At 33.2% G+C, this 13850-nt stretch overlaps 1 protein-coding gene across 5 annotated transcripts in view; it reads right to left on the reverse strand.

Moving 5' to 3' along the window:
• LOC141449656 (serine/threonine-protein kinase NIM1-like) overlaps positions 1–13850 on the reverse strand; it is a 112575-nt gene that overhangs the window by 35243 nt on the left and 63482 nt on the right. For 3 of the 5 annotated variants that reach the window (XM_074119278.1, XM_074119277.1, XM_074119281.1), the window contains one exon: positions 11700–11789. The exons of the other annotated variants lie outside the window; for them this stretch is intronic. Coding sequence is in view for 2 of the 3 variants with exons in the window: in XM_074119277.1 (XP_073975378.1) it covers positions 11700–11789 (90 nt within the window). In the remaining variant the exon portion in view is untranslated. The remainder of the gene's footprint in view (positions 1–11699; positions 11790–13850) is intronic. 5 annotated transcript variants of the gene reach the window in all.

A 13850-nucleotide genomic window follows, 5' to 3' on the forward strand; every position in this document is an offset into this window, starting at 1 on the left:
TTTACTTTAGGCATTCATCTAAAGAGTCATTTAATTGATTCTTTTATGGTTTTACCTGCTATGTTATTATTAATGAAAGTCAAGTGTGGAACTAAAATTCGGATTTTGAAAAAAAAAATCGTTAGTCCATCATCAAGAATTTCTTCAATAATTTCTATTTTTTAAAGTTTTTCATAAAAGTAATGCATTTTTGAAAAGTAAAGATTCGATAATTTAAAAAAAAAAACAAAAAACAAACGATAGAACCTTGAGGATTGTAGTAAACAAAGTAATAAGTTTAAATAAAAAATCAAGCTTGAAAATGTTCTGAGAACTATTGATAGTCAAATTCAGAATGTAAATAACTTATTAGAAGGTTTCAAAATAGAACTTGTTACAAAATTTATTTAAAATAATATAGCTGCAATTCTGCAACACTAAACAATTTCTGCACTTTTCCGTCGTAGTTAATAATATCATATCAATCAAACTATTAATTCCATATTCACAGAAAAGTTCATCATAGCTCGCGGCTGGAGAATTTTACTTTCACTTTAAAAGCTGTTTAACAGTCCTAGAATTACAGAAACTTAGTAAGATGACCACGGTTTAAGAGAGAATATAATATGCACTACACTATCCTAGACAAAACAAAATCAAGAATAAACAGGACAAATTCATTCTTAGCAGATATTGGGCGGTGTAGTGATGGCCTATGTTAAATTTATTCTAAAAATTCTGCAATTTCTAGTGGTCAAAAGCTTCATGATTGATGACAATTCAAATTTCCTTAGCAGCTGTTCATTTCATATAAGCGAAGAGGTTTAGAATACGCTAAACACCATTACTGGTTTTGGTATATCTGTCTGCTAGCAGTTGTCTTTTATTTACAAACAATGCCAAATTGAAAATGGAATTAAATCAAACATTCTCTGTATTTCCAGACCTTTAATATAAACAGACACAGGCCGTTCCATTTTTTATGCTTTAGGAATTTCGTAATTTGTTAGCATGTTAACTGGCCGCTGTTTAAGTGTTGTATGTAAAAATGAAATGGAATGGATCTTCCCCCACATTTAAATTATATTGGGTTTTTTAAGCTATCTTCCATGACTGATACCTGATAGGTTGAGGAGTCCCCAACGTGCTTTATACATCCAGGGTTCTGCAAGTACTCTGATCTCACAAGATATTTACACTCTAAATAGAATGATGCTCTAATCCACCTTCAGGATGAATTTATTAACTGCATTTAGTTCTTCCATGATACGTTCAGACAGATTCTGTAAAAATTCTAAGACGTTGTTCTCATTACGGCGAAGACCAATTCCAGTACTGTATTTTTAGCTTTTTGTACCAGGTTAGGTTCCGCTTAATTATTTCTTTTGACAAAACATTCTTCGAGTTAGAGTGTTCGTCAAGAAGCTTAGAACATTGCTCTTTCAGTGTAAGCCAAGCGGTGATGTTTGCTGGGAAGCTACGTCAACATTCATGATCCAATAAGAGATTAGTTTTAGAGTTCACTCCAGTTACGAGGGTCGTTTGAAAAGTCCGTGCAAAGTCAGAGAGATAGCACTACTGGCGCGTATCGAGGTTATGTTTAGTTAGTAGCATCTCTTGGAAGAACACATACCAAGTTTCAGCCAGATCGGTCTATTTCTTTGTGTTTGGCATTCGTTTGAATCGAGGAAGTCGAGTGATTTTCAAATCGTGTGAAGTGTTGCAAGGACGGTTTGCAGCTGTTCCAGAAGAATCCGCAGGACTTTAAGCGTCGTTTCGTCACTGTGGATGAAACATGGATACATCACTACACTCCTGAGACCAAAGAACAATCTAAACAATGGGTTACCAAGGGGGAATCTGCGCCAAAAAAGGCGAAGACCGTTCCTTCGGCCGGAAAGATTATGGCGACTGTCTTTTGGGATTCGCAAGGAATAATCCTCATCGACTATCTGGAAAAGGGTAAAACTATTACAGGTGCATATTATTCATCGTTATTGGACCGTTTGAAAACCGAGCTGCAAGAAAAACGCCCACGATTGGCCCACAAAAGAGTCCTTTTCCATCACGACAACGCACCAGCTCACACCTCAGCAGTTGTGGTCGCAAAATTAATGGAAATAGGGTTCCAACTCGTTTCACATCCCCCCTATTCTCCAGACTTGGCTCCCTCGGACTACTATTTGTTCCCCAATATGAAGAAATGGCTGGCGGGAAAAAGATTTTATTCAAACGAGGAGGTGATTGCAGAAACGAATGGCTATTTTTCAGACTTGGACGAATCCTATTATTCGGAAGGGATCAACAAACTAGAGCAGCGTTGGACGAAGTGTATAAACCTAAAAGGAGACTATGTTGAAAAATAAAAAAGGTTTACCCCAAAAAATTAAGTAGTTTTTATTTTTGCACGGACTTTTCAAACGACCCTCGTATTTTAATTGTTCATCAGAATTTTGAAAAACCTTACCTTAATATTTTCATTTAACCGAGGGATCACTGAAAAACTGTGATTCTAACAAACTTCTATTTTACATTCTCTAAGTTTTTTTTTTGTAATAAATAAAAAATTACTGCTGTTAATATCACAGATATTCTAAATTTAACTCGTTTGATCTTTGTGTATATTTAAAGACGTAAAAGGGTAACGAAATAAAACACCCACCTACTTGGTTTGATTTAGAACAATTGAGATGTAATAAAAAAGAACGATTATATTTTTCTATTAATAACTATAGTCTTTGCACTGTAATATTTCTAAGATGAATTGTTTATTTAACCACCTTGTACTACTAAACTACCCAGACACTATTTGGCACGAGCCGCTATATTCCTGTGTAGCCGAACTGTGAAACAGGGCAATATAAAAAGAAATAAAACAACGTTTAATGCTAAATTAAGCGTACTTTGGAATATTTGTGCCAAGTTCACTTAAAAAAATTGACCCCGATACAATAAAGTTTTATTTTCGACTATCATAATAAATTTAGTCGTCAAATACGAGTAGAAGAATAAGTTACAAATGTTTTTAGTTAGTCTTTAGTGCAAGGTAAGATATTGACATCGATTAGGGAATATTTATTAAAAAATATCATTGGCAAAAACTAGACTGTGTTATGTAAAGAGGTGTTGAAGGTGCTCTCCGTGAAGAGGAACGAACCACACCTAATGTAAATAGAAACATCACTAAGAAATATTTTATGATCTTCCTTACAAATAAAGAAGAGTACGTTTACCAAACACCAAAAGTTGCTAAAGTTTACAATACCAATGTCAGGAAATATTAGATAAACGAGGTTATAAAGGAGGATGCATCGAAATATTTATACAATTGTAGCTCGTAATACTGGTACATTCGAATGTTTTATCAAAAGCAACATCAACCCGGTCAATCAGGCCCCAAATTGCAGAAACTTAGGTTCATGGAAAGAAGGAAATTTGTGATCCAGGGGTTAGCTTAAAAGTGACATTCAACCAATCAATCATGGTAAGCTATGGATTGAACATTCATTTCATACAAAAACTAATAAAAGGTAATACGAAATTGATTTTTTGCCGTCAAGCCTATTCAATATTCTTTTTCCACACCCGATTAGAATTTAATTTAAGTACGAGAAAACACATCTCGCAGTATATGGTCTAAATTCAATAGATTCGTAAGATTACTAGTTTTCATAGCAGACTCTTAATCTTATCATATTTGTTTCTTATTCTTAATTGTAATAATTACTGAATAAAAAAGTCTTGTGGGTAGTCAATTCCCGATATTTCTAAAAATTACAGTAGCTTCAATCAATCTGCTACAGCTAAAGAATTGTTTCATTAAGAAATTAAAATAGTTAGTGATTTAATGTTTTTATAAAACAAAATTTGAGATACTAGAAAGCAATAAGTATGAGAAGTTGCCGCCAGAAAGCGCAAACTCCTTGATTGGCAACTGTTAAAATCAAACATTGATATTTGTGCTTAAAAAAAAGGTCATAAATTAAAAATGCATGCAAGTGAATTCTTGGAGGCTCACTCGTGCTTGCTTGGACAGATAGTTGTTAGTATCTTTAAAAAACCAATTGGTACCTCCAGTTAAAATAATTTTTACGGAAAATTGGAATTTAAGGATCATATCTTTGTTAATAAATTGATCAATCTTATCCTGATATAAAAAAGTACCTGTACTGGGTAATCTGCAATCTTCTCAACTTACAGTATACATTATTCTCTTTCATACAATTCTAATTCAGAGCCAAAGAATATCTTTTATCAAGATTACTTATAGTTAACACCCGAATTATGGCACAAATGCGAACTTATGGCAAATACGAGGTGTGTTCAAAAAGTAACGGGAATTTTTAAATTTCGCGGGTTTAGAGAGTCTGATTGTAATTTTTTTTTTTTTATTATGTTGGTACACATGCCCCTGAAGTACGATAAAATTTTCAGTAATATTCATTGTTTACTTCTTAAGTGGCAGCCGTTAAGGTTAGACGTGTTTTTCGAGCTTGGCGATTTTTGTTTGTTAAAAAAAATGGATCAAAGAATTTGTATTAAATTTTGCGTAAAAAATGAAATAAAGTGTGTGAAATGTTAATAAAGGCATATGGTGAGTCTGCTATGAGTAAAACAAGGATTTACGAGTGGTATAAGCGTTTCCAAGATGGCCGCGAAAACGTTGAAGATGACGAACGACCTGGACGTCCAAGCACATCAACAACCGATGAAAACGTGAAAAAAGTGAAAGAAATGGTTATGAACGATCGCCGAATCACAATCAGAGAAGTCGCTGATGATGTTGCCATATCAATTGGCTCATGCCATGAAATTTTTTCGGATGTTTTGGGTATGAAACGTGTGGCAGCAAAATTTGTTCCAAAATTGTTGAATTTCGAACAAAAACAGCGGAGAATGGAAGTTGCTCAAGAGTCACTCAATGAAGTCGACAACGATGCGGATCTACTGAAACGTGTTATAACAGGTGACGAAACATGGGTTTACGGATATGATGTCGAAACTAAGGCTCAATCCTCCCAGTGGAGGCATTCTGGATCGCCAAGACCGAAAAAGGCTCGACAAGTGCGGTCGAATGTGAAGGTTATGCTCACTGTGTTCTTCGATTTTAATGGCATAGTGCACCATGAATTCTTGCCACAAGGTCAAACAATCAATAAGGAGTACTACCTACAAGTTCAACGCCGTTTGCGTGAAGCAATCCGAAAAAAACGCCCGGATTTGTGGCAAAACAATTCATGGATTTTGCACCACGATAATGCACCTGCTCACACTTCATTGCTTGTTCGTGAATTTTTGGCCAAAAACAAAACTTTAACGATGCCCCAGCCTCCATATTCGCCAGACATGGCTCCATGTGACTTTTTTCTATTTCCAAACATAAAGAGAACATTAAAAGGCCGTCGTTTTACAAGCATAGATGACATTAAAAGCGAATCGCTGAAAGAGCTGAAAGCTATCACAAAGATCGAGTTTCAGAAGTGTTTCGAGGATTGGAAAAAGCGCTGGCACAAGTGTATTGTATGCGAAGGGGACTACTTTGAAGGCGACAATATTAATGTAGATGAATAAATAAATATTGTTTTCAAAAAACGAAAATTCCCGTTACTTTTTGAACACACCTCGTATCATCGCTCCTTAGCTTTCGGAAATACTACATTTAATTAAATCAAAATAACAAATTTTATTTATGTAGTTACCCTGACTGTTTCCAAATTGACATGTTTTAAATTAACCTGAAATTGAAACAACGAATTTAATTACCTTGGAGGGCAAGTAATTTATTGAATTAAGCCAGTTGTACTTGGATTTAAACAAAAAAAAAATCATTTGGGCCTTAGACATGAATATCCAGAAAAACAAGTTGAACTTTAATCTAAAAATAAAAAAAATGTAACAAAAGCCCACGGTTCAAGAAGTTAGAAATAGATCATTAAACTTTAAGTGCTTCTGAAAATGTGGTTAGGTCCGCAATGCTGGATAATATCTTTGATTCTTTAATTGCTTTCTTCGATTTTTCGTTTTGATTTTTTTTTTTTTTTTTGTTTCAAACAACTTTTGACGAAAACGTTTTCACAGGAGAGCATGAATATGATTTTGGATGAATACTCGATTGTAAAACATCATGATTTTGCAAAGCAGTCTAAGAAATTAAAGTAATGTTAGAAATAGTGAAATAATAATGCCTATTTTTTGAGGCGAGCGTTACATCGTACTGGCGTTGGCTGATTCTTTGGCATTAGCCCATTAAATCAAATCCAATGTCAAGTTCGGAAAGGGAAAACAGTACAACAAATTAGCTTTGCGATCCTCTCCTTTAACTTACCCAGCTACTATGGCTCACAGTACCAGAACTAAATGAAATATTTAATTAATTTATTTCCATCCAAACAATATTTTATAAGCCTCAGGCTAGCAGAGTTAAATATAAAAATATTAATCAAGATTTAATCATTCCAAATCCATCATCAATTCTCAACTTAAGAAAGTAATCACTACAAACAATTCATCATAGTCAGAGCGAAAAACTCTAAATAAGATCAATCACTAGATCAGCAGAACTTTTTCCTGTAATTTCTACAATATTATATTTTTATAAATCATAATTATGCTACTAAATTATTTAATATTATTGTATTAATATCACGGTTCGCCTAGAACGATTTTAATTGAAAAGTTCACCAACATTAAAAAAAAAAATTTTCTCCTTATTATTTGGGTCAAAACTAATCAAAATCCACCGAAAACCAAATCGGTTTACGTTGCGGATTTTTTTTTTTTTAATTTTTAGGTCAAAAAACGGCTTTTTTTTGCATTGTTAAGCTTAATAAGGAAAAACAATACAGTTTTTTGCAAAACCAATGCATGCATTTTGAAGCTAAGGGAATTTACGACAGATTGATGTATTTTATAAATGATAAAAATGAAATTTCGACATTCAAAATCAATAAAAAAGACATTTTTGAGCAAAATAAGGCAAAAACAAGGTGTTTCTCGCATTTCAAAGCTTACTTAACAAATAAATCATCGTTTTTTTGTGGAAGGGAATGGGACTTTTTAAAAATGAGAAAAATTCCTGCAAAATACAATATTATACACTGGAAAAAGTGAAATTTTTCAATTCAAATTCATTTAATGAAACTTTTTGAATTAAAAGACAAATGATTACAATTTTTTTTTTTTTTTTAAATACTTTATTAAACTCATAGGAAAGTACAAGTACCATACGGCATGGAAATACCAAAGTATGGTGAAAGACTTCTTCGTTCTATTGTTGTTTACAATTGTAATCATTTGTAATTTCTTTTGTTGACAAAATAATTTATATCATAATATATGACATCAAAGTATTGTACTATCGTTGTTCACGATAAAATTATTGAGATTTTTGTTAAAAAATAAAATTTAAATTACTTTAAGTTTATAATTACTTTAAATTTTTATATTTATGTACATGTACATAAATGTCTTTTTTGTGAAAATTTAATTTCTATGAATACGAGGTGTGTTCAAAAAGTAACGGGAATTTTTAAATTTCGCGGGTTTAGAGAGTCTGATTGTAAAATTTTTTTTTTTTATTATGTTGGTACACATGCCCCTGAAGTACGATAAAATTTTCAGTAATATTCATTGTTTACTTCTTAAGTGGCAGCCGTTAAGGTTAGACGTGTTTTTCGAGCTTGGCGATTTTTGTTTGTTAAAAAAAAGGGATCAAAGAATTTGTATTAAATTTTGCGTAAAAAATGAAATAAAGTGTGTGAAATGTTAATAAAGGCATATGGTGAGTCTGCTATGAGTAAAACAAGGATTTACGAGTGGTATAAGCGTTTCCAAGATGGCCGCGAAAACGTTGAAGATGACGAACGACCTGGACGTCCAAGCACATCAACAACCGATGAAAACGTGAAAAAAGTGAAAGAAATGGTTATGAACGATCGCCGAATCACAATCAGAGAAGTCGCTGATGATGTTGCCATATCAATTGGCTCATGCCATGAAATTTTTTCGGATGTTTTGGGTATGAAACGTGTGGCAGCAAAATTTGTTCCAAAATTGTTGAATTTCGAACAAAAACAGCGGAGAATGGAAGTTGCTCAAGAGTCACTCAATGAAGTCGACAACGATGCGGATCTACTGAAACGTGTTATAACAGGTGACGAAACATGGGTTTACGGATATGATGTCGAAACTAAGGCTCAATCCTCCCAGTGGAGGCATTCTGGATCGCCAAGACCGAAAAAGGCTCGACAAGTGCGGTCGAATGTGAAGGTTATGCTCACTGTGTTCTTCGATTTTAATGGCATAGTGCATCATGAATTCTTGCCACAAGGTCAAACAATCAATAAGGAGTACTACCTACAAGTTCAACGCCGTTTGCGTGAAGCAATCCGAAAAAAACGCCCGGATTTGTGGCAAAACAATTCATGGATTTTGCACCACGATAATGCACCAGCTCACACTTCATTGCTTGTTCGTGAATTTTTGGCCAAAAACAAAACTTTAACGATGCCCCAGCCTCCATATTCGCCAGACATGGCTCCATGTGACTTTTTTCTATTTCCAAACATAAAGAGAACATTAAAAGGCCGTCGTTTTACAAGCATAGATGACATTAAAAGCGAATCGCTGAAAGAGCTGAAAGCTATCACAAAGATCGAGTTTCAGAAGTGTTTCGAGGATTGGAAAAAGCGATGGCACAAGTGTATTGTATGCGAAGGGGACTACTTTGAAGGCGACAATATTAATGTAGATGAATAAATAAATATTTTTTTCAAAAAACGAAAATTCCCGTTACTTTTTGAACACACCTCGTATCTATCTTTATTCAAATAAAGTAAAAAATGTTGACTAAAAAAACTTAAAAATAATTGAGTTCTTTACAACCTCTGATGTCAATCACAATGTCTCCAATAGCAAAAACTTCAATTTTTTTTGTTACTAAGCCCTGCAATGCGATAAAAAATTATTTGGGCTCTTTTAATTCAAAAAGTTTCATTAAATGAATTTGAATTGGAAAATTTCCCTTTTCCCAGTGTATAAATATTGTATTTTGCGGGAATTTTTCTCATTTTTGAAAAGTCCCATTCCCTTTCACAAAAAAACGATGATTTATTTGTTAAGTAAGCTTTGAAATGCGAGAAACACCTTGTTTTTGCCTTAGTTTGCTCAAAAATTTCTTTTTTATTGATTTTGAATGTCGAAATTTCATTTTTATCATTTATAAAATACAACAATCTGTCGTAAATTCCCTTAGCTTCAAAATGCATGCATTGGTTTTGCAAAAAACTGTATTGTTTTTTCCTTATTAAGCTTAACAATGCAAAAAAAGCCGTTTTTTGACCTAAAAAATTTAAAAAAAAAAAATCCGCAACGTAAACCGATTTGGTTTTCAGTCGATTTTGGTTAGTTTTGACCCAAATAATAAGGAGAAAATTTTTTTTTTAATGTTGGTGAACTTTTCAATTAAAATCGTTCTAGGCGAACCGTGATATACATATATTTAGTAAATATTACCGGCACATATTTTTTTTTATTTGCAAACCCAATCCTGAATACATTTAAATTCTTCTCAAATTTGTAACAAAAATCTTTTTCTTCTTATTTATCTTTAATTTTATGTTATTTTTTTCAACTTTGCCTTTATTATAGTTAGATAAAACAATACAATAGTGTTATATTTCTCAATATATTGAATTTTATTTAAAAAATAAAAATAAAGGAAATTCGATAAAACCACTGGCCTAAATTTCTTCTTTTTTAATCGATTATCTCAATCCAAGTAGATAAAACTGTACTATCATCCACCAATTAAGAACTTATCTTTATATTTTTTGTTTCTTTCTTTAAATGTTAGTTTTAGGAACGTCAACATCTGTTGCCTTTGGCGCCCGGACTTCTTATTGATCTCCCACATAAAAAAAAAACTGAGATAATGATTCAGAGACTCTTTTGGGAGAAAATCTAGGCTTACACGCGAACCCAGGTCACCTTTACTAAACCGAAGTACGTAAAATGAATTTTCTTGTAAATAGTTTCCAGCTAATGTTAGATCAGTTTACGGGTACAGATTTAATGAAAACCACTGAGTTACTTTCGGAAAAATTGCAAAAAAAAAATGTTAGACTATCGGTTGTCCTTATTCAGAATGGGTTTAATAAATTTAAAACATGAGATAAAAGCGACTAAAGTATTCAAATAGTGCTAAAAGAAGTGTCTAAACTTTACTTCACCTTCAGAAACTTTGAAAGTGTTTTTTTCCGGGCAAATAAACATTTCAAATGAAAAGATACTCTCAAAAACTTGCGTCTCAACGTTTTTAATAAATTTTGCAAACATACGAGGGTCGTTTGAAAAGTCCGTGCAAAGTCAGAGAGATAGCACTACTGGCGCGTATCGAGGTTATGTTTAGTTAGTAGCATCTCTTGGAAGAACACACACCAAGTTTCAGCCAGATCGGTCTATTTCTTTGTGTTTGGCATTCGTTTGAATCGAGGAAGTCGAGTGATTTTCTCACGCTTGACCAAAAACGAAATCGTGTGAAGTGTTGCAAGGACGGTTTGCAGCTGTTCCAGAAGAATCCGCAGGACTTTAAGCGTCGTTTCGTCACTGTGGATGAAACATGGATACATCACTACACTCCTGAGACCAAAGAACAATCTAAACAATGGGTTACCAAGGGGGGAATCTGCGCCAAAAAAGGCGAAGACCGTTCCTTCGACCGGGAAAGACTATGGCGACTGTCTTTTGGGATTCGCAAGGAATAATCCTCATCGACTATCTGGAAAAGGGTAAAACTATTACAGGTGCATATTATTCATCGTTATTGGATCGTTTGAAAACCGAGCTGCAAGAAAAACGCCCACGATTGGCCCACAAAAGAGTCCTTTTCCATCACGACAACGCACCAGCTCACACCTCAGCAGTTGTGGTCGCAAAATTAATGGAAATAGGGTTCCAACTCGTTTCACATCCCCCCCCCTATTCTCCAGACTTGGCTCCCTCGGACTACTATTTGTTCCCCAATATGAAGAAATGGCTGGCGGGAAAAAGATTTTATTCAAACGAGGAGGTGATTGCAGAAACGAATGGCTATTTTTCAGACTTGGACAAATCCTATTATTCGGAAGGGATCAACAAACTAGAGCAGCGTTGGACGAAGTGTATAAGCCTAAAAGGAGACTATGTTGAAAAATAAAAAAGGTTTACCCCAAAAAATTAAGTAGTTTTTATTTTTGCACGGACTTTTCAAACGACCCTCGTATTTACATAATACAACAAGATACATTGTTTGTAAAACTATTTTGTTATAAAATAGTGTACTTGCAACACATGTTCACGGTAAATTAGATGCAATAAGTCACAATGATGGCTAATAACACCACCATACAACGCTCGCATTAACCATGGCTACATCATATTAACAGCTATCTGGCTGATATCAAACTGATATTCCCTATTCATTTTAATCAACCATAAAGCAGTTTCAAGTCCTAATCTTCAACAACTGAAAGAGCAATGAGAATGGGATTGCAGTTACGTTGCCAATCACCACAATTGTATCCACCACTTTTGTTACATATAATTACACCCCAATCACCACAATTGGAATTTTTTGTTTACAAAAATTTAAAAAGATAAGAGAAGGTAATTACCATTAAAAATAAACAACCAGCAATAAATACCACCACCAAAATTTCAATAAATAATAACATAAAACATACAAGTAGGTGAAACAGGTGAAGGTCCGGAGATTTGAAACTTCTGAAATACTTTTATCTCCTGTTAATTCCGTCAGACATAACTCAGATTTCCTATAAAAGAAAAAAACGTAAAAATAAAAAAAAAATTGTATGAATTAATAATAAAAATAATAAGTGCTCCACGAAGCAAACGCATTGTTGGTAGATTAACAAAAATAAATAAATAAAATCAGAGGTTTTATATAAATAAGTAAAAGCATCATAACTATTGTAAATTTATTAATGAATAATTGTATATAGCGAATTAAATTTGAATCATTTTTCATTTTAACAAAAAGTATAGGATGTGGTTGGCCATTTTAGCAGCTGATTAAAAACTTTTAAAACTCATCTCCTTTCAATGTTCTACTATGGGGGCCGAAATATGGTCGCTCACCATAAATTAGAAATGCCCTCAAGATTTTATAAATTCACATTCCTATAGGCAAAATGCACCCCAATCACTATTTGCTGAACTCCAATATTTATTCTTTACAATATCATCTTTACTCCAAATTGTTGCTAGGTTATATAAACTATTAAAATAGTTAATTATGCAACTGAAAGGAACCTAGAATGTCCGGCATAACGTATCAAGAAGATCGTTTGTTGGAGAATTACAGCGATGACATACTTCGAATCAATTCGCCCAGCTCCATCGATAATGTGTACTTTAAAGAGGTCGTTAAGGTGCAGCAAAAAGTATTTCAACTTAACTAGCCCTAAGGTTTATCAACAAAACTTATCAAAAATGGATCAAAAAAGATTATTGTAGATATCATTCTCTTTCCTTTTCGGTTCAATGATAGATATGATTAAAATAACATGTTTATCATAATTATGTTTTATTTTTTAATGTTGAGCTCTAAATCACAAGATAATGACAGAACTGCTTACATATAGCTGTAACCTCAATAAATTTGTTCTAATTTCTCATATTGCTCGTTCATTTTTACTTTTCCGAAGTGAATGTTTCATTGAAAGTATGTTTTAGTCTCATCTCAAAATGAATATATTTTTACTGAATAGTTTGAATCTCAAATCAAAGAGATTTTTATTATTTATTTTATGCGCGTCAACCCCTGAGAAGACTAGCGCCCTGAGTGGACAATACTATCTCATAACATAGTTACAAGACCCGCAAACTAAATATAAGAAACTAAGTAAACTAAATCCTTCTTGTTTAAAACGATTATTGCAATGAATAATCAATAAAATTAAACTGATTATTTTAATGAAGAATTCAATGTAAGTGCTAGAGTAACGGCAACGAATCTAAACTGCAGGCCACAATTACAGATTCTTTGGAGGAGACAACTCACAAAATTGTATTAGAAAACTGGTAACACAGTTTCGATCTATTATTTAGAAAGGTTTTGCACCGTCAAGAATGTCTAAACACATTATATCTACAGTAATTTACTTTCACCCAAACAACAGAAAGTGAACTGCTGTACCATATTACTACAACTTTTAGTTGTGCAATAAACAATCAATTCGTATCATATTTAGGAAATGGCCTGCTCTTTTTTCTTTTTAATCGAACATAACATTAGAATTAAGGGATATCAAGGTTAGATTTAACCTTTCTTTATTTATAGAAACCAATGAGTGACTTACAATGTTAAACAAACCTTGAACTGTGAGCTAAAAAAGTCAGGCTGTTTGGGTAATTAGCACTGTTTCAAAGAAATACCGGTTCCCTTTCAGAAAACATTGCCATGCAATTATTCCACATTCCCAACAAACTAATTAAGATAAAAATAATATTCCAATAGAACACTTCCTAAATATTTATAACATGATTAAAGGTGTCTATTTTGCACCATTTTTTAAAAAAAAGATGAAAAAGGAAATGTACGTTACTGTCAATATTCCTATTATCTCATCCAAATTCTCTGCTGATGGCTTTCCGTTTTACTTGTGACAATATTAATCGAATCCTAAGCATATTAAAGATTAAGCGTTGGCTATTATGAGTCTAGTTTTCCTTAACCTATCAAAATGTTAAAGAATCTCGGCAAATGTGAACTAAAAAGTGAAAATATATACAGGGTGATCCATTTAAAACGCACCAATCGCTAATAACTTTTTAGGAAAGCGGAATTTCGAAAAAAACTCATGAAGTAAACT

Source organism: Rhodnius prolixus, unplaced genomic scaffold, assembly GCF_049639745.1.
Source record: "Rhodnius prolixus isolate KJV_2025 unplaced genomic scaffold, Rpr scaffold_2, whole genome shotgun sequence".
In the NCBI taxonomy this organism is placed as follows: domain Eukaryota; kingdom Metazoa; phylum Arthropoda; class Insecta; order Hemiptera; family Reduviidae; genus Rhodnius; species Rhodnius prolixus.